The 25529-nt window shown below is 31.3% G+C and overlaps 2 protein-coding genes and 1 long non-coding RNA gene across 3 annotated transcripts; all 3 read left to right on the top strand.

Annotated features, from left to right (window-relative positions):
- Nucleotides 1-4284: 4284 nt before the first annotated feature.
- Nucleotides 4285-20490, top strand: LOC131946767 (uncharacterized). Its single transcript, XM_059307695.1, has 24 exons — nt 4285-4407; nt 4563-4684; nt 5035-5226; nt 5399-5518; nt 5745-5861; nt 7577-7699; nt 8618-8710; nt 9090-9211; nt 9407-9710; nt 10737-10834; nt 11392-11474; nt 11765-11949; nt 12283-12361; nt 12922-12935; nt 14582-14706; nt 14832-14993; nt 15475-15627; nt 16688-16874; nt 17516-17614; nt 18412-18557; nt 19258-19483; nt 19652-19785; nt 19921-20044; nt 20351-20490. Exons 2-24 carry the CDS (start codon nt 4603-4605, stop codon nt 20488-20490), a joined length of 3108 nt encoding a protein of 1035 aa, XP_059163678.1. The 5' UTR covers nt 4285-4407; nt 4563-4602.
- Nucleotides 20491-21058: 568 nt separating this feature from the next.
- LOC131946766 (uncharacterized) lies at nt 21059-23614 on the top strand. Its single transcript, XM_059307694.1, has 3 exons — nt 21059-21199; nt 21495-21723; nt 23431-23614. Exons 1-3 carry the CDS (start codon nt 21091-21093, stop codon nt 23612-23614), a joined length of 522 nt encoding a protein of 173 aa, XP_059163677.1. The 5' UTR covers nt 21059-21090.
- Nucleotides 23615-23903: 289 nt separating this feature from the next.
- Nucleotides 23904-25484, top strand: LOC131946748 (uncharacterized). Its single transcript, XR_009387774.1, has 5 exons — nt 23904-24049; nt 24465-24581; nt 24826-24954; nt 25075-25191; nt 25426-25484. It is a non-coding gene; the product is annotated as an uncharacterized LOC131946748 (long non-coding RNA).
- Nucleotides 25485-25529: the final 45 nt, after the last annotated feature.

The following is a 25529-nucleotide window of genomic DNA, read 5'->3' as shown; positions in this document are numbered from 1 at the left end:
TATTTATTAATGTGTATAATGAGTTTTTTTTGTAGTTTATAGTAAACTTGTTAAATACATGTGTATCGATAGATTTAGCTAAGGTATTGACATAATATACACATTTAAATTGGAAGAGATAGCAATACAGTACTAATTTAGTTTCTTGAAAATATCTGAAATATTTACTTTAAAATGTGTGTTTATATTTATAAAATCAGTACACCTTTATAAAGCTTAATGACCCTTCCCCAATAACGACATGATTCTATATTTCATAGTATGTGTTATAGCCTACTATACTATTAAATCTTTATATATAAACAAAAGGCGCTGTAATTATACACCTTTTAATTTGATTTTTTTTGTTAATGTTCTGATTTAAACATGTTTTACTCAGTACATAGGTACAACAAAATAAATTATTTTTAAAAAAAAGTCAAGTTTTATTCTAGTATTTTCAAATGTATATTAAATTATGCTTGTTAGGTTGTCATTTAATGGTGTAAATTAAACTGGTGTTTTAATACTTTAGTAGTTCCTACATATGTATTAGTATCATCAATGCGCTGATCACATCAAACGAGAAAATACCAGCTCTTAATAAGCTTTACTTACTTGAACCGCTTGAATGGTCGAATGAGAGATCGTTCGACTGCTAACCCAAACATCACAAGTTCGGGTCCCTGGCTAAAGTCATAGTACGTGTTTGAGTCCACCCAACTCTAATGGGGACCTGACTTACGCTAGCCAAAGTAAAGGCGGCTGGTCATAGTGCTGGCCCACTATCTCTTCGAATACCGAATTCACGGTAACAGGTTAACTATACTTCACGTGCCTCGATTATTAATATTTATTAACATTAATATGATAAGCCATTGGTTTATAGTTTGATAATTAGATTATTTACATATAAACATTTTTGTATTATACCCAACGAAATAATCAGAGTTTCTTCCAGGCATCTCATCTCTACCGCCCCCCCCCCCCCCCCGAACGAAATGGAATTTATATATAGAAACCGAAGAAACTCTACCGCCCCCCCCCCCGAAAATTTCCAGTGCCTCCCCCCCCCCGGAGAAAAAAGTCTGGAAGAAACACATGAAATAATGCCATGTATGTAATTGATATCTTCCTGGTGTCTGGCACATGATCAAGTGACACAGAGACACGCTTGGCTAACTATCCGTATCGAATGTATTTTAACGCTCTAGATATATCGGCTTAAAAAGTACATAATTCTATAATTAGGCTAATCATGTATATCAACTTACGTATTTGTTTTATAGCCAACCCTTATATAACTTCTTAAGTGAATTTACGATTAGGCAATTTTTTTAACACCAAAAGATCAGTTTTATATAAGCTTCAATCTTGCTGGTAAGATTAAAAGAAACAACTGCAATTTATTTACTTTAATGAACATTAAATTAATTAAAAGAAGCGGGTATTTAGTTAAATTGTGTATGCCAATACAAGGAAATAAGGAGCCTAAACTTATTTCTGTGAAAATATTACTATCAATTTTGTTCACTAATTCTCACATCGGGTATAACGAGTAACGACTTCTAGCATATATTCGCTTCCTACGTCATGTTCGAAATATTAATTATTGCAATTGATTATATGATTATTTCTTATCAGACGTGTAGGGGTTCGGCGTGGTCGAGTCGGTAAAGCTCATGAGAAGTCTCGAGTTCGAACCCTCGGGCAGATGAGGCTCGTTAGCTGGGGACAGCCACTCTTCTAGGAGAGACAACTCCAAAATTAAACAACTGCTGCCTTGTAGTTTGTTCTTGGTTGGACAAAGGCTATGGAAGCAAATCCAAAAAGAAAAGCAGGCTGAAATCGGAGTCAATGGCCTCAATGGCGCATAACCAGTTGACACGTAACGCTTAATTGTGTTGGAGGCGTGGTCGAGTCGGCAAAAAGCTCATGGTCGATAAATTCGAACAAAGTCTCGTGTTCAAACCCACTGGCAGATAAATCTCGATCCCCTTCAACACTAATAATTAAGAACGAAGAAGAAGAAGAAGAAGAGAGGTGTAGCGACCCATTCTGGCGCCCTGGGGGAGGGGGGTGAACTATCAATTTTATATATAGTTATTCACGTAAGCGAAAAAGTCTCATCCTCCCATCCCTCTACCAATTGGAGAGGTGAGAGCTTTTTATCAATCACATTTTTATTTGGTGTCGTACAATCACTATTGATAACATTTTAATCGTTCTGTAAAGCCATGTAGCAGCCCATTTGTTTTAACTTAAACCAGTGGCTCTTAACCCTTTTGGAGGTACCGAACCCCACTAGTTTCATATGCGCATTCACCGAATCCTTCTTAATAGTTTATTTTCCGCATTGACAAAATCCGATCATGAATCATATAAGTAGGGTGTGTTTTGACCTCCGCGAATCCCTGAGATTGACCCACTGAACCGCTGGGATTCGATCGATATCATATTCAGGTAAAAACCATTGATTTAGACCATGGGTCTCCAAACTTTTCAGTTCGAGGGCCGTATTAACTATCAAATTTCAGTTCGGGGGCCAGTTTCTTCCAGGCATGTCTTTGATTTTTCTGGGCAAACTTCCTCAGCCATCGCCAACAAATGATTTTTCATTGGACAAAAAGATCTCCGCGGGCCGGATGAGAGGACTTCGCGGGCCGCATCCGGCCCGCGGGCCGTAGTTTGGAGACCCCTGATTTAGACTGTACAATTACGTTAAGCTGCTCAGAATGAGCTTTTTTCAGCCCCTTATGGCACTGACATGTGGACGGAGTGGTCTAGCGGTAGAGAGCTGGACTGCTAACCCTTATGTCTCGAGTTCGGATCCGGGTTCAAGTCAATAGACCGTCCACGAATCCACCCAACTATATTTATATTTATTTATTTAATAAACTCTCGTAAGGCATAGTGCTGACCACACTACCCCTTCATATGCCGAGGTCACAGAAACAAGTGAACTCTACTTCACTTGCCCCATAAACCGTCATGTTTGAAAGGGAAACTTAACTTTACTTTTATAGCACTGACATAGTCTACGCCTCTACTTATTGTGTCACATGCTTCATATCACTTATGGTAATAGAGTTTCTTCTCGTTCCGGTCGCTTACTGTCTCAAAAGCTAAAACATTATTTTCGTTTCATTTTATGCAATAAAATAATCTCTAAACGTTACTACAAGTAATATTTATCATTAAAAAAGATATAAGCGATGAAAAACGTGGGGCGCCGAAGTAAAAGTTTTGTATCGGTCATTGTTAATATAAGATGTAAAAGTTATATTACTATTGATTAGATAATACTATTGAGTTTTATTAGGGAGCTTGTAGAGAGTCAACATTATTAGAAACTGTAAGAAAATCACGACGCCCCACGTTTTTCATCGCTTATAGTAGAGTGATCGCTTGCATTATTGTGATGTATAGAATTTATTTTCTACTTTTTAGTTCAATCAGAAAACGTGTTTTTTTTAAAACTTTTTTAATGATAATTATTTTCTACTTGTTAGTCTTTGTCCGTTTGTTTGCATTCAAATCTTGCTATCGATTTTATCTTCTCGCATTCACTTTTTTTTGGGTAAACGAAGACAACTCGTAAAAAACACGTGCCTTTAGTTATTCACGAAGCGTTGTTTTTACAAGGGGCGGGTTATGGCTTTGTTGTGTGAATACGTTACTGACTAGAACACATAGATTTGAACCCGTGTCGAGTGGGTTAGCAATCGAGTGCCCAACCACTCGACCATATCGTCTCCCCCATATTGGCCACCAGTTGTTACGTTCCGGTTGTTTGTACACAAACACCGCGTGACCACTACTCAGTAAGCCAAAAGAGGGAGAGTACCGAACCTTGTTTTCATCAAATTACAATTACTAGGCTATGTCCCTTTTTTCCCACGTTTTTTGTACAAAATATATAGGGATCTAAAATGATCAATAAAATGTTTCCATGGATCAATTTAGTAATAATAACAATTGAATATTCTATTGTCATCGGAAACAAAGCTTCCATGAAAATTTTAGCGCGCTAGCTAACTGGGAAAAGCCCGAAATTTCGATCGCAAGATTTGATTGGAGAACCAAACAAACAAACAAACAAACAGACGCGAAAGCAAGTTAAAGAAAACGTGGGAAAAACATCCGGCAATGACATAAGCTTCCTTTATGATAAAACTTGATCTACTTCCCTGTTGCCTCCCCTTTACAAACTGTTGAATACGTTAGTTCCGACTGGCTGGGCTTCAGTTATCTTGTGGGCAACCCAATGTTTATAAATAGGGTGTTTGTTATGTGCTTACCGTTGACGCTTGAACAAGATTTGTGCGCGGTTCGTGGGAAATATTTTTGTTTTGTAATTGCGGTAGTAGTTTATAAAAGTCTTTCACTGGAGTAATAGGCAGTGTATACATTTTTATTGATTTAAAGGTAAATTATAATGAGATTTATAGGGGTTACATATGTTGGCTAATGTATGTTATATTAATTTAACGATACATCTAATATATTCAAAATAATATGTTTTAGTTGAAGAAAGTAGAGACCTGAAATATTGTGTTAAAACTTAATTTTTTCAACACTAGATGCTGGTAGCATAAATAGTTCTCCTGGATATAAAAAAAAATGAAGTTTACAGCCATTCTAAGTGTTCCTATATGTATATTTGGAGTGTTATTTGCTTTGGAAAGCAACGAAACTAATAGTGGTAAGGATTATTTACAAATATAGGCATATTATATATATATATATATATATATATATATATATATATATATATATATATATATTATATAAGCCTATATATATATGTATATATATATATATATATATATATATATATATATATATATATATATATATATATATATATTGCGTGTGTGTGTGTTGGTTTGTTTTTGTATGTATTTTGTTAGAAATAGTGTCCATATATGTGTATGTTGGTTTCTCGTCTTACTTTCAAATGACAATTGTATAAAAACGTGCTATTAATATATACATTTTACGACACATCTTAAAAATACAATGATGTGCGTTTCTGGCCATTTTGCTTTCTAGAATATAATAATGAATTCGACGACAAGAATATTTCAGCAAGTAATGTTGAAGAGCTAAAGGATCTTCTAGTGAGAGATATAGTAGAAGAATTTAAAGACGATTTCTTAATTGAAACACATACAGACATCAGTGACACGATTGAAGAAGATGACTGGGACATGGAAATGGGTGAATCAACTGTCAATGCTACAGGTGATTTAAAAAAACTGCTTTAGTTTAAACCATTTCTTTTGCTACAGTGTATTTGGTAAACTGAACACACACACACACACAAACACACACACAGAGACACACACACACACAACCACACTTACTCACGGAAGCATAAATGTTTTTATATAGACTAAATATTCTTTGTTTTCAGATTTTATGCTGAATAAAAGTGTTAGCAACACAAGCACAGAACTGGGTAACCAACACCCACTCTACGGAAACTTGTCAGTATCTATAGAAGAGGCAACGAGCACCATAGAAGAGAAATCAGGTTCAGTTAAAAGTTGTTCTTTTTTATATGTATTAAATTTAAACTCCGTCAGTATCCTTTCCAGAGATATTTATTTTTCACAAGAATTGGAATCATCGATGTGGCTATAACACAATGTCAAATGACTCTATCTGAATTACGAGCATGATTCCCTACACATGTACCTAAATTTATATTTTTTTTTATTCAATCAAAATTAATAAGAATATGACTGTTTCATATGTAGTTATAAACGCGAATGAAAGCAAGAGCGATGAAAGTACAGATATTGGTAACCAGCAACTGCATGAGAATTTTACACAAGCAGCCTTTGAAACAATGGACATCGCATTAAACAATACAGGTGAGATCGATGTGGCTATAGCACAATAAATTTGTGTTAAGTTAGATTGATATTTTGTTTTGAAAAGTGCACCACTAAAATATAAACATTTTTAAAAGTGTGATTCTTATATTCACACTTTTATTATCACACTATTAATCACACACTATTTCTATTACTGACATTTAAAAAGAAAAACATTAAAAACTGAGATGTTTCATTCTAAAATTTAAAAACAACTTGAGTCTTTTTTTTTTATGAAACCTGCCAAGCAAAAGACAAACACAAACTACGTTTTTAAGAATAAATAGGTGACCTAGAGAAAAACCATTGTGCTGGAACCGTGTTCTTATCGTCATGCACCAGATACCGTGCTTCTAGTATTATATGTCGTTACGCGCGGCGGCTTGGGACATAACTGTGTTCCTATTTCACCTTTAAGTTCTAAATAACATTAACAATATCAAGTTCTGCCAGGGTGCAATAAAAGAAAAAATACAAACAGCTTTAGATTAAAATATCAAAACGTTTGTGCTTTCTTGAATTCACCTAGTAAAGAATGCAGTATTGGCTTTGACCCTGAAGTTCAATTAGGCAGGCAAAGTAGAGCTAACCTTTCTTTTTTATGTCGACACACAAGAATAATAGTGTATGATCTAAATTGTGATCAATTTCCATTGCATTTACATAAAACTTTAGTCAGGCTTCCGTTTGAGTTAAGAGGACTATTAGGCAACCTACATACTCGAGTAAGGTAAACCGAGTCGAGTTGTTTAGGTAAGCCTTCGTAACGCTGTAATATTTTCCATTTATTATTGTGTATTTATAGTTGATTTAAGTACGTAAAGCTGTGAGCTAGCACATGTAGACAAATCCTAAAACAGCATGCCCCTATGAAGTTTAAATTACTGCTGCTCCTTCATGTATACCTAAAAGCTTTGTATTAATTAACCTAATTGTAAATCTTATTATCGACCATTTTGCTGCATAAGAGCTATTTGACATACACACACATACATCCATTAATATATAGGGACATAAAAATAACGCTAACATTTCTATATAAAGGAAAGAATGCATTTATTATGTGTGTAAAGGTTTGTTTCGATTAAAAGTCACCTAACATAAACATATAAAAATCTTTAAGGTTATTATACTATTGTAACACAATGACATATGAAAGGTGTAACCATCTAAGAGGCATAATCATGATCTATTTGGATTGCGGGCCTTGTTGGTCCGCTTGTTCTCATGTGTGTTGTTTGCTCTTGCAACCGAATTGTACCGGTATTCTGTGGAGTCGTGTGGCCTCCTGGATATCGGGCTGGAGTGAATGAGTCTTTGACCTGTCATGTCCTGATGTTCCGGTACAAGAAACTTAAATGGAAGTATATAGAACTAATGAACAGCGATAGGACATCAAGCTAGTCATCATATATTTTCACGTCTATCATTATATCTCTTAGTATGTCATCATTTCCTCAATACGTAACTATAAGTCTAATATGTCACGTTAATCATATTAAACCTCGACTAAGCGGTAGTGGTTTGTGTGACGAGTGGCTACGCTTAGCTGCACAATAAAGTGTGTCTCACTAGCGTGCTCTTTGTTTTCTCTGAGGGTCAGCAATTAACTCCAATGGTTGACCATCACCTATATCACATCTGAGGCTGTGTTAAATGGTAATAAATAATAAAAGGATTGTTAGATTTATAACATTTAATCACTTTTGCAGGGATCAGCAGGAATAATTCCGATACCTCAAGTGTAGAGAAAGTAGATGTAACCACAAGGAAGCCATTATGGTCAGAGTTGTTAGATGACGTCACTGTCGAGGAAATATTTATAGAAATTACAGGTTAGTTAAAGGGTATTTGAGGGGTATTTTTTAATGGAAATAAACCATTGCCTGTTGTTGGGTTCTTCTGTCTAGGTGTGTATATATATAACAGACAAATACAACGTATACAACAGTAGATAACACTAACACTCTATAACAACAATAATAATAAGATATTTAATAATATATACAGTACTAAAATAATAACAAGATCAAAGGGGTCTACAACATGAATAACAATACTCAACACCACGTTCCACGTCCACAGCCACACTACAACTAACTGCTTCACACACTAGCACACGCTTTGACACCCGTCACCTGACACACCTCACGTGAACACCTCTCGCTCCATGTAAACACACTCAACCAAGGGATACAGCTATACACCAAAGGGAGGGTACCTGTTGTTCCAGCACACAACACACACACACACACACAAGCAGGGGACATGTAAGGGACGTAACACCTGTTTTTTTTAATCAAATAGCATTTTTGTTTATATGACCATACAAGTTGATAAAAATTACCTTCGGGAGTCGATTTTTATTTTGGCTATACATCAGTACGAATTGGTAGTTTTAAATCAAATCGAAATGCTTGTACCAAGTTAGGCTTTTAAAGGATAGAAAAATAAATTGATTACCTGTGATGAAAACATATGTTGTAAAAACGATCTATTCAAGATTATAAATGTAGGTCTCATTCTCAAAATATTTAGAAACGCGAAGTATGCAATATATTTTTACACATTTTATGATGTGTGTCATTAGAAAAACAAGTGGAAATTTGTCGCGTTCAGTACATAGATTACATTTTATCAAAACGACAGCATGAAAGTGCTGTAACTAGTCACGTGTTTAATTTTAAGTTTTCTCTTGTAAGCACCCGTGTTTTTTCTTGGCAACGTATAAGCTACAATCTATTTATTAACAGCTAAGCCAGAACATGCCAGCAAAACTTCAACCACTACAGAAACAAACCAGAGAGTAACAGAAATGGATGAAGACTTAAAACATTACATCAAAGGTTGGTTACGTTTTATTAGCGTAGAATACCTTCTTAACACTCAAGATTAGTAATTCATTTATTAATGACTCTTAATATACTTTATAGTCGTACTCCAAGGTATAGTAGTGTATAGGGGTCCGTGTGGTAGCTGCTGTCTGGAAGACAAAATTGTTTTCAGCAAAACATTGTCTACAAAATATTCTATAGTTGAATGTATGTATATATATATATATATATATATATATATATATATATATATATATATATATATATATATATATATATATATATATATATATATATATATATATATATATATACATATATATGTGTGTGTGTGTGTGTGTGGATACTAAAAGCTTTAAATTGATGTATTTGACATTAAAAATTATTGCAGACAACTCAAAACAGGGACATTATGTTTCTCATACAACAATTAAACCAAGCAACGACCAAAGCTATATAACAGAGTACTTTAAAGGCGGGCTCCAATCAACCACTGCATATCCTAGACCAGGGGTCTCCAAACTACGGCCCGCGGGCCGGATGCGGCCCGCGAAGTCCTCTCAACCGGCCCGCGGAATTCTTTTTGTCGAAGGAAAAAAAGGTTTGTTGGTGATGGCTGAGGAACTTTGTCCAGAAAAATCACATGTCTGGAAGAAACTGGCCCTCGAACTGAAATTTGATAGTTAATGCGGCCCTCGGACTGAAAAGTTTGGAGACCCCTGTCCTAGACCAAGCAATCCTTGGGAAGATAAATTACAATTTGTTCCTGTAGCTAAAGAGTTAACAACACAGAACCCAAAAGCACGTACCAAATCCGATAAACATCAAAATATCAAGGGAGGTAAAGCAAGATCAAGAAACGTTTATGTCTACGAGACAGACAAAGACGATGATTTGATGGTGGCTAACAAGGAAGAAGATGAATATATTCTTGTGAAGTATAACAGTGGGACGGTACGGGTGAAACGGTCACTTGAGGATTACAGTGGAGGTTCACCGTCGGCATTAGCAGGTACATGTATGATTAACTTATTTTGTGGGGTCTGTGGTTTATTGACAAAGACTACAAACGAGTTTGTTCTTTGTTTAATTGGCTTAGGTTGTATGTTTGTTTCTAATCAGAGGCGTAGCGAGGGGTGGGATGCGGACCGCACCGGATGACACCATTTAGGGGGTGACACAAGGCTAAAAATAGTAAAAATATATAGAGAAAAATTTGAGGGGGGGGGGAGGTGCAAATTAAAAGTTTGATGGGGGTTGCAAATCGAAAGTTCGATGGGGGGGGGGGGTTGCAAATCGAAAGTTAGAGGGGGTGCAAATCGAAAATTGAAAGTTTGTCCCGGGAAGAGTCGCTACGCCACTGTTTCTATTGTCAAGGTTTTATTTAATATTAATCCTTTTATTCTGAGTTTGCATTAATTAATTAATTTATGAACATTTATTGATAGTTAATAAATCTTAAAATTGTTTCTTAAACAGAAAAAAAACAGAAGTTCAAACTATTCCTTTTAAGTGTGTGTTTTAACTAAATATAAATTAATTAGTTTTTAAAATTGTAAATCTGTTTGTCTTGCACACACTATAACTTAAAATTACTTAATAATTTTATGCGTTATCATTGAGACGCTATGGTCGTGTATTAGAACACTATGCTAACCAACAAGACTGGGGTATAGAAGTTAATCCACCTCTGACGGGTACCTAGCTCAAGATAAGGAAAGTCAGTTAGGCACTCTCTGGCTGATGAACTCCATTCTGCCTTATCGACCCTAACTTACCCCATATTTATTTCAATGAGTTTACAAAGTTATAAATAAAATAATCATAAAAATTAAAAATTTCGAAAAAATGCTGACAACACCTTCATAAACCAAGTCCAAGAAACATCAACTCTTCATCATCTGCCAAATAAATCGCTAGGATTCTTTTCTATTATTACATCAAGATATCTTTATAAACCGCATATGTTTAAAAATACACACGCAGTGTATATCGGTTTAATTATAATTGTAAACAATTGTGTCATTACTAAAAACAGTAAGAGGTGAAGTGTGGATTTCCCCTGCTGTTAGTGGGAATAAGTCGATTAACGGAACAGACGAGAACAATATATTAAAAAGACGTTTTGCTGTATCAGTAAGTAGCATTTATAATTTTTGTAGCAATCACCTTTGTTTCTAAAAACACTTGATTTAAAATTATGATGCATTCACTTTGACACGGTGTGTAATAATGATACTAATAAGGAGACAGTATGTCGGATCGGTTGAGCTCTCGACTACTGAGCCCAAAGTTTCGAGTTTGGATTCCAGGATCGAGTCCGCAGGAGGTTCCTAAGTTCTATAAGCCTTGATGGATACCTGACTAACGTATGGCGAAAAAGGCGGCTATATATAGTGCTAACCACGCAATATGTTTATATGCCAAAATCACAGTAACAGGTGAACTCTACTCCATTTACCCATAGACTACCAGGTTAAAAAGGAAAATTAAAAAAAAAACAACATTACATTGAAACCAAAATATAAGCGACGTATATATAAAAGCCTATATATATATATATATATATATATATATATATATATATATATATATATATATATATATATATATATATATATATATATATATATATATATATATTTATTTATTTATAATTCAGTTATCTAAAAAGTATTTAATTATGTATACAGTTGAAGAAGTACTTGGCTAAATACATTAACAAGACGTCATATGCCTCTTTAAACTCTACGTATATTGCCGTTAGTATGCTTCGGTAAGTATGGTTAGTAATAGCCAATTAAGAAAACATATTTCTTAAAGCATTAACGCAAAAACAGTATATTTGTAATTATATGTGGTATAATAGTTAGAAATATAAAATCATGTATACATATATATACATATATATATATATATATATATATATATATATATATATATATATATATATATATATATATATATATATATATATATCTGTGTGTTTCTGCGTGTTTGTATGTGTATTTATATTTGTGTGTGTTTGTATTATCTATACATTTATTTATTTTATCTCCTCACCAGGCCTAGTGGTAACTACACTATAGTCGAATTTGAACTTTTTATATTTTATTTTGTTCTCGAATACGACACTGCATTCGACATTGAAGTACGTTTGGTGGTGGCGAAAGCCTTGATCAACATGAATGATTTAGAGACAAATTATAATGTGTTTATGTCGATGTTAGAAAATGTCACGGATGTACTGCGTGAGTATTCATTGTACGTATATATATATATATATATATATATATATATATATATATATATATATATATATATATATATATATATATATATATATGTGTGTGTGTATAGCCTATGTATATATTGTATATATACGTACATATGTTTATATTATATTATATAACATTGATCTTGTACAGACATATAGACAGTGATCTAACAGAGATAATAATTTTACAATATGATTTTGTTCTCTCTTACAAATAGAAGGATCATATTACCATTTAAACAGTTATAAACATGTGACTTATTTTTTTTTTAAGTAATTAACATCCATGCAAAAATTATCAATACAGAAGCAGCAAAATGCATTACATGTGAGGCGTACGAATTCTGTGAGCCAGTCAACAACAATATGACCGAGTGGCACTGCAAGTAAGTTCTTTAAAGAAACGAAAAAATGCGCATGCTAAATTTGTCATATTTTTGTTGGTTGTTGTTGGATTGGTGATAACTGCATTAGATTATAAGGTTAGCTACAACATGATCTAGAAGATCAGCTCAAGGGACTCTACTCCTATTATAATACTAAAGATGTTAAACTAGTTCTTTCCCTTGCATGTTTTCAATACAAAACACGGGTAAACATCATTAGAAGGTAGACACCAAGGTAAAACATTGCAAACATATAGAAGTGACATGTTTTTGCTTGTTCACTTACGGTTAATTAGATTTAAATGTACACATTGATGATCCCGACAAGGGGAGGGGAGGGGTGACACAACGATGTAATATTGCTAGCTTAAGAGAAAACTGTGCTACATCCAGCTACATTTTAGATAAACATCGTCACTTTTTAATTTAAAGCTATCACTTTCTTGTTATTTGCCTTGAAAAAAATATATATGGTTGTCGCAATTGAGTTTTAACGAAATACATTTACGTTTATAGACGTCTATTTTAATAATTTTTTTCCAAATTTCTTTTCTCTGCAGGCCATCGGAACCACGTATGTTCAAATAAAATATTTATAATTAACCTTGTTTTATTAATGATAAACTGATGCCCACAATTTTCTAGCATTTGTTTTAGAATTAAAATAAATAAAATGTCATTATTTGATGTTCAAGAAATTGTCTGTTTATAAATTATTAAATTTAGAATATTTAAGAAAATTAAAACTCGGATACCTACACTAACACAGGTATGTTTGCTGCCTACGTTGATGAGCGTTCCACTCTAATCATTGTTTTCTTCACAATCAGTATTTTCTGGATTTGTGAACTTTTTTACTTTCTCGTATATACGAAGTACAGAGAAAGTATTGTAATCGTCCAAAAAAAATCGAGATTTTTTTCAAAACTCGACGTTTTACACCTCACTGATACGGAAAAACATAATTTTGCAATCTTGTCCGTATGTCTGTGTGTGTGTGTGTGTGCGTCTGTCAGTGTGTAAATACGATTATTTGAGTACCGTTACAGCTAGGTTGATGAAATTTCATATATAATTATTTTATTAAAATCGTAGATCCGTATTAACTTTTGAGCAATTTCCGATAACCGGAAGTGGTACTTTTCCTACTTTGAATTTTTTAAAAGCCTATAACTTAAGTACTATTTCGGATAGAAAATGAAATTTCACATGTAAGTAAAAGATTTAATTCTCTACCTTCTGTCAAATTTTGAGTAATTTCCGTTGACCGGAAGTACTAATTTACGCTATTTCCGATTTTTCAAAAAACGCATGTAAATTTATAAAGTACTAATAATATTGCGCACTATTATGCACATTTGTTTTGGCGTTCGCTTGGTGCGCAATTCTTTTTTCTATGAGATTCTATTCTATTTTTAAAAGTTTAAGTAATTAAAAATCATGTCTACATTCCAAGTTATATAAGAATATCCAAGAAAGTTTAGGGGAGATCACTCCCGGTTTATTTTTAAGTAGCATTTCAGTTTTCCATTCATAACTATTTAACTAATGCAAAAGTCTAATACTCAACTAGGATAAATAATAACATTTGCGAATGAAGAAAATTTGAACACGTTAGACTCAGATAATAAACCAACACAATTGACAATCAATGCCATATATGTTCACAATTAAAAATAAACATTAACTTGTTTATTTTGGGAATTAATTTCCATCCATTATTTTAATATTGATATCTGAAATGAAGTACTATTTTTCTTTAGCACATCGTGATTTCAAAGTTATCTAAATTAATTACAGAATTAAAAATTAAAACTCTTTTTTAGCCGTATAAACACTTTAATAAGCCAAGAATAGTGCTAACCAGGATAAATAGTTATTATCAAATTAATTCGTTGCTCGAAGGTCGTACAAGCAAAGGACATTTATAATTGTAGCCTTTGAAGGTATTTTATAACGAAGAGCCAAAAAAATATTTTTGAGAAACATTACACAAATTAAAAATAAGAGCACATTTTACCCAATATATATTTTTTATTGTCTCTATTTGTTTCTCAACACATGGTGAGTCATATAGTAATATATTTTTTAATATAAAAGATTTGTAAAATGTCATAAATGTGCATACAAACAATGGACGCATATATAAATGTGAATGTCTATAAAAAGTTTTATTGTCAGAAAAAGTTTATCTTGACACGTTTTATTAATATATTCTAGGAGCATATCCATATGGAGTTCTGTCAATGGATGAAACATTACCAAGGAATAGGGAATTCGCCTCAGCAAAAATTTATGTAGAAGATTTTATACCATATGAAAACACACTGTTTCAATACCTGTGGGTAAGTTTACAAAATGATTTAATTTAAAATGTATAGTTAGGATTATCTTTATTATAGGCTATTATTGCTTTGGTAAATTATATTAATGCTTCAGCAAATATTTAAAAACACTACGTAACTAACAGATATCCGTGAATGGATTGATAAGTTTTGGAGATGAGTTCTCCAGCTTCACGCCCCAACGACTGCCTGTGTTAGATAAAAAAGGAAATCCTCGACCTCTGTTGGCTCCGTACTGGACAGACCTTGAGCTCACAGATGGTGATGAGGGACAGGTTTATTATCATGTATGTTTTCTTTCAGTTTTCATACATTATTTTAAATTAAAAAGTAAGATGGTCATCGTTTTTTTTTTAAAATACAACATTAAATAATTATGAAATAGCACTCCGCACTTTACTTGCATTTTTTTTAAATCCAAAATTACGAAAAAGCATCAAAGATGTGTGTGCAATTTTTTTCTCATTAAACAAGTTCGAATAAAGCAAAATAAAACCATGGGTCTCGCGGAGTCAAAAGAGATTTTAAAGAAATTCATATAGGCCCTAGTAATTAGAATATTTAGTTTTAGAAATATTTACGAATACGTATCGTAAATTAGATTTGTTTAAATATGATAGATTAAAGTATTTCATTAATATACACGTTTAAAAATAATAAACTATTTTTATGTAAGGTAATGTCCGCGTATAATTTAATTTTTTCTTCAAATATGTTAAAATAATATATTTAACATTATGCTGATGATGTCTTTAAAAAAATCTTTAGGTTTACAAGTGCTGGCTAGAAAAATCCTCTAAAGCATGTGAAAGGGCGAACAGCGACATTGTTAGATATGCTAGCTCTTCAACCTACACTTCCACCGTCGTTATTGTAGTCACATGGGTTAAAGTGCCCGTTGCAGGAAATCATAGAAACGAGGTACAGTTTTATGAACTTTTGTTTTTTAATTCATACATGTTCTATTTTATTCTACTGGATCGACATGGTGAATAGACCGAAATGGTGAGGTGAACAACCAATGTAGATTTTTTTTAGTTTTTGTAATATAAAATAAACCTACACTGAATTCTACTCCAACATTTAGTATTTTGATTTATTATTTAAAAAAAAAAGTAATATCGCCATTAAAGCTATTTCTATCGCTTCTGGTAGAATTTTCTAAAATTGCTATCTACTATGAATCACAACATCAAAAACCACATAAATATTGCATTGTGCTCTGTGCTTTATCCGATTCAGCAGCATATGTGTCCAATTAGATATTAACACTTGAGTGAGGTATTTTGACAGGAGAACAATTTTTTTTTTTACTTTTTTTTTGCGCTGAGCGTTATATAAATGAAGAAACAAAGAATTAGGCCTCGTAGTTAACAATAGGTTTGTTATATTTTTGAAATAAAAAATGATACATTATTTTTTTTTAATTATAATAAAAAATTATACAAATTCAATATTTGGGAATTATAGTTCGTTTAATTAAATAGATTTAGGGTTTGTGTTTTTGGACGATATAAGTATGCCTATAATTTAAGAATCCAGTTACGGTTAGAATCATGTTCAATTTAGTGATAAAATTCGATTAGGAGAGAACTATGTTCAGCGATTAAATGAAATACATGTTGGCTCCGAATCATCATGTTTGATATGTTTTTAATTATATTCCTTATATTTGTAATAGTCTTGTTACTATTTGTGTTAATTGTAATTTAATTTTTCTGGCTTCGCGTTGTAGTTATTTCATTTGTGTTATTTCAGTGTTTTGTGTTTTTCGCCTTCCTATAGAGCTAAATTTCCAACCCTCAGTATCACCAAACATATAAACAAAAATTTAACTTAACATATAGCATATACAAATAATCAATTTGTATATGCAACTATTAGCCAATATTAAATATGCTTGCTTAAAACTAAAACTAATACAACATTTTAAACAAACATTATTTCGCAATGCTTATAAAACATTTCCAATTTTTTTCAGCGTGTGTCATTCCAGTGCGTTATTGCGACCGATGGCTACACAACCTATGCTATTTATCTATATATGCAAGGAGCTATGCAATTCAAACCATTGTCGGCAAGGAATGTTGAGATTGGGTGGGGAAAACAAAACTTCGACACATCCAGATCGTCGTATTATATGTTTGACAGAGTTCTGGGAAATACAGGCAGGTTACGTATTATAATCCTAAGTTTAAAAATGGGTCAGAGTGGTTGCAAACCCTTAGATTTTCGATTTTTAACCACCAGACAGATGAGAATAGATAGCTGGGGAAACCAACCCATGTAGGAGCTACAACTCCAAATCAAACAGCCCATTTGGATTACCAAATGTAGTTTTCTTTTCAACAATCTGTGAGTAAGCTCACTAAGCTGGTGCCAATTTGTATAGTAATGCCTGTCCCTTGTTGCCATAAATCTGCGCGAAGAAAGAGAGACAGAAAGAGAGAAAGAGAGAGAGAGAGAGAGAGAGAGAGAGAGAGAGAGTGAGGAACTGATACGTGGGCAGCACCAGGCTCTTCTAAGCTTTTGCCCAGGCTTTCCAAGACTACTAAGCCATTTAGCTTAGTTTAAATTTAAAAACTAATTTATAAGGATTATTAAATGTTATAATTTTTGGTGTTATTATATTTGTTTTACTATTAGCAAAATAATACTTATTGGAAAATATTTTTTACATATTATGGTCATATAGATTAAAGACTAAAAAATATAAAAACTTGTAAAATGTGCAAACAGTAAACATTCAGATAGTGATAGCATTATTATGAATTAATATAACCATACTCTCTTGACTGTAATTTGTCAGGAGCACCTGGCCAATGGTTTATCAAAGTGGGAGAAAAAGACAACTATAAAATGATGTGTAGATCATGGTATCGATCAGCCTCTGTTGCTGAATTGATAGGTAAATTTTATTATTTATTACAATTTTAAAACATTTAATTGTAATGAGATATAACTAATTTTTTGCAGAAGTAAAATTTACTTCTGGAAAATTAGTTATAGCTCATTGCATTTAAATGTTTTAAAATGGTATGGTTATGCTTTGTAAGCAAATAGTGTGTTGTGTATTTCAATGATAGTTTTTGTGATATGATCACGTGAATCAGATATGATATTTGATATTTGATAATAAAGTTGTATTCTCTAGAGATGCAACCTTAATATGGCAGATAACTAAGCCTGCTAAAGATATTTTTTTTTTAAATCATGTTTTCTTGTTAGATAAGAGTTCTGCAATAAACACATGTTGATTATTTAAAAGTGCTAATATGTGTAGAGTGAAGCAACAACAAATGTATGAATTTTTTTTTTAAATGTTCATCTATATTTTCGTTTTTAATTGTAAATATTTTTCCCTATACGCATCTCTTGTTTATATATAATTATATTTAGCCTATACATAGGCAATATATATATATATATATATATATATATATATATATATATATATATATATATATATATATATATATATATATATATATATATACATATATATATATATATATATATATATATATATATTTTTTTTTATAAAATGTATAAGAAAAGCATAATGGACCTTGAAAACTATTAATTAAAAGAGGAGTACTAAATTATCAAACAATATTTCATATTTCATATTTACTTTTATTTCTAATACTACTTTTTAAAAGTTAAAAAAAATTATTTTGTCTGTTACTTTTTCACATTTTCTAGCTATCAATAATAAGAATTTAGAAATGCCAGCTTGTCCATGTAATAAATTGGTGGCCTACAATAGCCCACTTTGGGTGCAATCCACACATGCCCAGAATCAAAGTCACTGTTTTGATTTACTGCCATATTATGGTGAATTTGGAAGGGTGAGAAATTCTTATTGTATGTGTTTATGTTAATATATATATATATATATATATATATATATATATATATATATATATATATATATATATATATATATATATATATATATATAGCATCAAATTACATTTTTAGTGATTCGAAAAAATTTAAGATTAATATTATTAAATAAAAATGTTAAGTAGGCCTATGCAATTTTTTATTGATACTGATTTGAATCTACTGTCTTTCTAATATGCCAACTGCATTAAATGGTCTTAAAGGTTTTGAAAGAGGAAATAGAGATAAAGAGAACATTGTTTTACACACTCCTGGACCAGCAATTAATATTATGATTACTAGTCCTATAGCTTAGTATCATAGTGAAAGCACATCAGTTATTGTTTACTTCTGAAACTGAGAAAGTAAACTGATAAACTAGTCTTTATAAGCTTCTGGAGATCTATTTGTTTGAAAAGGAGTTTTCAATTACCAGAAATTTAGTTTTTCTCTGAGTCAAAATTAGTATAGTTTTAATTTCTTAGGACTGACACACTTAAAACAGCTTAAGGATACTACAAGTTTTCTCTTTACTATCTGTAACAGTACTTAGCCTGAATATTAGGATTACTTTAATTAATTACTTGCAGTAAGTATTGTTGGATTTTAAAAAAAAAAGATTTTTAAAGTCTTAGATACTGACAGTTTAACTTTTGCTTTTAGCAATGCTGCTATCGTATGGATGGAAGTTTCAGTCTTGAAACAAGAAAGCCACAAGCAGGCAGCCTTCAACGCTACAATGCTTTCAATTCTCTAATACACAATTCTAAAGATCATCACATAAATGATATTGAACCAAAAAACTGGTGCTGTTATCAGTCAAATTTATGTGATTTATACTATGAGTTAAGACCAACTGTACAATGTATTGCAAGTAGTTGGGTGAGGGGTAAGTTGTTAAATATAACTTTATGACTTAAATTAGATATTTATCTAAAATTGAAATCTTACTTATATGAGCATCATTCAGTAAAAGTGTATTTTTAATTAAAAAAACATTATTGTACATAGGCCCTAATTGTTTTTTACTTTAAAATCTTCAAAATTTTTCTCCAAGGATTTTTGTTTGGTGACCCTCATATTTTTACTTTCGATGAGCGATTTTATATTTTTAATGGCCTTGGAGAATATAAAATATTGGAGATAGATGGCATAGCAAAGGACAAAACTGATATAAATTTTATGATGCAGGTAAATAAATTAATTAACTACAGTTTGATCTAGTTAAGTACCTATTCTATAAAGATATTTTTAGAAAATATAATTGTAATACAAATCATATTTAAAGTTCATTACCTCGTAATATTTTTTTTCCTATATGTAAAGGGTCGGACTTGCAGTGCATTAAGCAAAAATGGAACAAAAGCAAGAGCTGCAGTTTGGTGTGCTTTTGCTTTTAAAAATGGTGATGATATGATGTTAACAGTACAAATAAGTCCCGGAGATAGAAGTATGTTTTTTTATCGTAAATGATCTTTAATTATTTTATAACAATGCATCAGTTTTCATCTTAATTTGACTTTTCACATGTGAACAAAATAATTTATTGCAATTATTGACACAAAAATAGGTTAAATCTATAAATCCTTGCTTGCAGTAAAAGAAAAAACACAAAAAGTTACCAGATTAATTCATATTAACATCAAAATGCTTCCCCTCTTTTCTAATTCTTAAAATCTATTAAAAAAGATTAAGTTTGTATAAAAGAACACAATATTTTCTTATCAAAATTTATAAAAAGTACTAACTATTTCAGTGATGGTTATTTATGCAAATAATAGAGATTACTCTGCACCATTTAAAAATGAGCCAGAATTCTTTGCTGTTGAAAATGGGATGGTCCTCAGGCAACAAAATGGATCCTTGAAAGTTTCATTTTCTGAAAGTAAGTTTTGACAATTTAGTAAATACTTTAATATACCTTTTATAGATATGTTTAATACTGTTTTTAATATCTTATATTTATATCCTATCAAACGTGTTAAAAATAATGCAATTTTTTAATCTCCAGGTGTTGGAGTCACAATTACCCTAGCATATGGATTTCTTGAAGCTTTTGTAAGCTTAGATAAGAAATATCAGAATATGACACGTGGGCTCTTAGGCAATTTCAATTATATCAAGACAGATGATTTTATATTTCCTAATGGGACTACACTCACAGATAAATCCTCTGAAAGACAACTTCTTCATTTTGTACAGAGCTGTGAGAAATTTTTGAAAATCAGTTTAAAAAAATTAAATTATTATACATTGGATTTTGTTATTTAATTTAACAAATCAAATTGTATAGAACATTTGTAATTTTGTTTCTATTTTTATACTGAAATTGCTATTTACTTTTTCTTTGCAGGGGCAATTACTCAGTCTGAAAGCTTATTTCCATATGCTTATGGGCAAAGCACATCAACATTTTCCTATACAAATTTCACCCCATTATTTTATGATGAGCTTAGTTATGCAATAACAAATTCTTCCAGTACATTTTGTAATGGAATGTTTCAAATACCTTGTATTTATGATTACATTGCTACTCAAAATGAAAGTTTAGCAAAACATTCACTAGAAGTAGCAGATCAGTTCATAATGGAGAATACCAATATGGGTAAGAGTTTTCTATAACTTTTTATTTAACAATTATAGAATGATGTAGTTAACAATATAGCACTACAGAAATGACAGTTGGCTAATGTGCATCAATCTAGAAATATTCCTTAAAGTTTACTTTGGGGGCAGTGTGGCTTAGTGCAAGCTGATCATTTAAATTGTTTTAAGTTTGATACTTGACTTTGACATACAAAAATGATTTGTTTTAATGCTTTTATCTTCTAGAAAGTAAATACTGTTTTAACTACTGAAAATTATGCTTACTTACTTAAATTCATTTCTTTTGTCTTCAGCAAATCAAGCACCATTCATTAAGCTAAATCAAACAAACTTTGAAATATATATAAATACTCCTTTTTTCGTCAATGTTAGTGGCTATGATATTGATGGGAATGTTACACACTTCATAGTATTAACCAATGTAAATTACACTGAAAAGCAAAAAAATCAAGTTACTTCAACACATAATGCAACAACCGAATTTATATTTATGGTTACAAATTTAACTGTAGTAACAATTGGGTAAGTAGGACTACTTCATTTACATTTGTCTGTCTGTTTGTCTTTTATGCATTACTGCACTTTTCATCTGATTGCCATGAAATTTTGTGAAACTTATGTGAAATTTATGAGAATACTCCTAAGAAGATTTATGTGGAAAACAAAAATTAAATTTGAGAGGGTCAGCGACCCATTATGGTAGGATTTTGCTCAGTCAAACTGTACTAGGCATATTCTCACCAGCATTCAAAGGAGCCTGTGCACCCTAGGCTCCCACATGAACTCTATGGTACCTACATTCGTTTTAAAGAGTACCATACAATAGGAACCCTGTGGCCCAAGAGATTTGATAACTAAACAGAACCAGGAAGTGCACCTTATGCGATGTGGTAAACAAAGGAACCCAATGTCTCTCATGACATGTATTCTACCTCATTATTATGGAGGTTGATTAATTTACTATCAAGACTTTCATATGCCCTTGGCTGTATTGTGGACAAACTCGCATCCCAACAACTATGATCAAACACTTATAGTGCAGACATTATTTACATTTTTCTAACTTAGTTTTACAAAAAATTGATAAGGCATTGATGAAATTCTCTTCACAAGTTGCAACATGCTTGTTGGTTAAACTTGGTTACAGCTTTAATTAATATTAAGTTTTACCACAATGCTTATTTTTTTAATTTATGCTCTGGACATTAGTGTTTTCCAGCATTTCGCTAAATATCAGATGGATAATTTGTTTTTTTGGAAAACTGTCTTTGAAAAATTAAAATACGTAACATTTTAGGGTCAAAATTTTAAAAAAATTTCTTTTGCTTTTTGTCATCTTTTGTTTGTATGCTGTTTTGTATATTTAAATTAGAATCACTATTATCAAAATGTGTGAGTGTGTATGTATAATAGATTGTATTTGTCTAAAGTTTCATCAGGGATTACTATTCTTTAAAGATTTTTGCAAAAATAACACAGTTTTACATCCATAAATGACGTTATGATTGTGAGTGTGTATGTATAATAGATTGTTTTTGTCTAAAGTTTCGTCAGGTATTACTATTCTTTAAAGATTTTTGCAAAAATAACACAGTTTTACATAAAATATTTATTATATATTATTATATATTAATATATATTAATATATATACATATATATATATATATATATATATAGATATATATATATATATATATATATATATTATATATATATATATATAGGACTATATATTTACAAATGGGGTTATCCATAAATGACGTTATGCTTTTTTTGGTAATTTTTACCTCCCCCTCACCTCCGTCACATGTTGTCACAAAAAGCCAGACCCCCCACACTAAAATGACGTCACACCTCAGCCTATGACCCCCCCCCCCCCTCAAAATTGCTGTTGAATTTTTCTTAAAACATCGATATTTTTCCAAAATCTTGTCAGAACTCCGTCAACATATAGTATTTTGATCAATTCTTATTACAATTTATTAAAACAGTCTTCAAAATAATGGCTAAAACTCGTCTTCTAACATTGCTTTTTAGTAATGCAAAAAAAGTGACGTCACACCATCTGAACCCCCTCCCCTCCCCCTCATCACACATCGTCACAAAATTACGGACCCCCCCTCCCCCCTACGAGTGTGACATCATTTATGGACGACCCCAATGTAGCAATTAATTGTTTTCCTCAAATTGATAGAGTAAGCAAAAATATGATACATTTTCTCCCACAGAATAACAGCTGTTGATGATAAAAACCTGCAGTCTGAGGTTATCCCATTGTCTCTTACTCTCTGTACTGGTTGCAGTAATCAAGGATCATGTAACTTTTCTGTTACCAGACCTACCTCATCTCCTTATTTTACCTATGCAACCTGCAACTGTAACTCTAGCCATAGAGGCATGTTGATAATTTAATATATAATTTTTTTTAAAGTTTTCCTACATTTTAAAAGTTTAAAACTAGAGCTTTTAAAATATATTGAAGTTGTATAGTTTGGCAGTTGTTTTACTTTGATTTATATTAAATAGAAGCTTAATAGTATTTCTGCATAACATTTATTAATAACATATTAAATGTATCAGTTTGAATTATATTATGCAGTAATTTGTTTGCAAAATTTAAGTTTAAAGTAAACAGATCTCTCTGTATACAGTTTCACAACATTTTTTTTATATAAATTTTAATAGGAGTTGATTGTGAAGAAGCAATCGATGGCTGTGCTGATAAGCCATGCCCATTAGGTTGTACAAATCTTTCAAACAATATAAAACAGGATACTGGAATATTTTACAACTGTGAAAATTGCCCTGTTGGTTTTAATCTTAGCATTACTAAAACCAAATGTGAAGGTATGATGTTTCCATATTTTTTATTAGTGCATTTGTGGTTAATAGAACACAGTAATATTATAGGGTATATTGTAAACTCAGTGTGTTTACTGCATGCATTTGAATAATCAATGGTAATATTTGAAACAATTTAAATGAACACTATAGCATTAAATATGGTAAGGTCTAAGAGCTACACAGTAAAAATGTTGAATGCATTTTAATCAAGACAGAAACAAACTACATCTCTTGACATAAGAGTATGATTATAATTTATCTGCTTTCTATTATAAATTATATAAAAAATAATGGTTACTGTTTTAAAAACAAGTTATTAGCTATGTAAAACTAATGAATAAAGAACCATAATTTTTACTAAGCCAACATTATTTATAGGGTTATATTAAGACTGTTATGAAATATATTGTATCAACAGACTTTGATGAATGTCAAACTTCACCATGTGATTCTCATGCTGACTGTGAAAATACTTACGGAAGTTTTTTGTGTCACTGTCAGAATGGTTACCAAAATGTAAACAACAGTTGTGTGGGTGAGTACTTTTTGCATTCAAAAATCAAAATATAATTTTAAAAATATGAAAAAAATTGTTGAAATTTATAAAGAACCAATACTACACATTTGTCTATAAACTAATATCTAGAGTAACACATGTTTGGTATCAATTTTTAAACAATTCACTATAAAGATACAATAAAGTGCAATATTTTAAAATGTAATATTTGATAATATTTATATTTGTATAATGTGCATTGTAAAATTTCTTTGATATTTAGACATAGATGAGTGTGCTGATAAACTAGATAACTGTGATCAGTTATGTACCAACACTCCAGGAAGTTTTAATTGTTCTTGTTATCCTGGATTTAATAGCTCCAAAAATACATGTATTAAAACAGAAACAGGTAAACATTATTTTTTAAAGTTAATTTAAATCTTAACATTGATACTATTCATTTATGAAGATTTTAAACAAGAGACGAATAATCAAATATTTTAATCTTCACTTTATTTTTAATTTAAAGGTATAAATCAGTGTAAATCATTAAACACAACATGCACATATGGCTGCAATAATGACACTCAAGGCTGTTTTTGTAAACATGGATTTATTCTGAAAGAAAATGGCATTGATTGTATAGGTAATTCAAGATTAATAATAATATAATTAGAATCAAGGTTGATGTTGTTTTGCTTTTTATTTTGTAACATATTCATTATATTGAACTTTATACATAACAAAATAATATTTATTTAATTGAATGCAGTTTTATACATTCTTAAAGAATTCATTTTGAAATAAATTTTTTGAGGTTACTAATATATATACTTAAATTTTTATTCATTATCTGTTAATACAAAATATGTATGTGCAGATGTTGATGAATGTAAGAAAAACATTTGCTCACAAAAGTGCAGTAATAGTGAAGGGAGCTTTACATGTAGCTGTAACGCTGGTTACAAGATGAACAGCGAACAT

This window comes from Physella acuta, unplaced genomic scaffold, assembly GCF_028476545.2.
Source record: "Physella acuta isolate Inbredline_101_S28 unplaced genomic scaffold, ASM2847654v3 ptg000570l, whole genome shotgun sequence".
Taxonomy (NCBI): domain Eukaryota; kingdom Metazoa; phylum Mollusca; class Gastropoda; family Physidae; genus Physella; species Physella acuta.
The sequence above is the reverse complement of the archived record's forward strand: the minus strand, read 5'-3'. Positions and strand labels throughout refer to the sequence as shown.

Coding starts and splice junctions, on each gene's coding strand:
- LOC131946766 (XM_059307694.1), top strand. CDS start 21,091: ATGTTTCAAATACCTTGTATTTATGATTACATTGCTACTCAAAATGAA. Junction 21,200..21,494: donor AATGGAGAATACCAATATGG/GTAAGAGTTTTC, acceptor TTTTGTCTTCAG/CAAATCAAGCACCATTCATT. Junction 21,724..23,430: donor TTAACTGTAGTAACAATTGG/GTAAGTAGGACT, acceptor TTTCTCCCACAG/AATAACAGCTGTTGATGATA.
- LOC131946767 (XM_059307695.1), top strand. CDS start 4,603: ATGAAGTTTACAGCCATTCTAAGTGTTCCTATATGTATATTTGGAGTG. Junction 4,685..5,034: donor AAGCAACGAAACTAATAGTG/GTAAGGATTATT, acceptor TTTGCTTTCTAG/AATATAATAATGAATTCGAC. Junction 5,862..7,576: donor CATCGCATTAAACAATACAG/GTGAGATCGATG, acceptor TCACTTTTGCAG/GGATCAGCAGGAATAATTCC.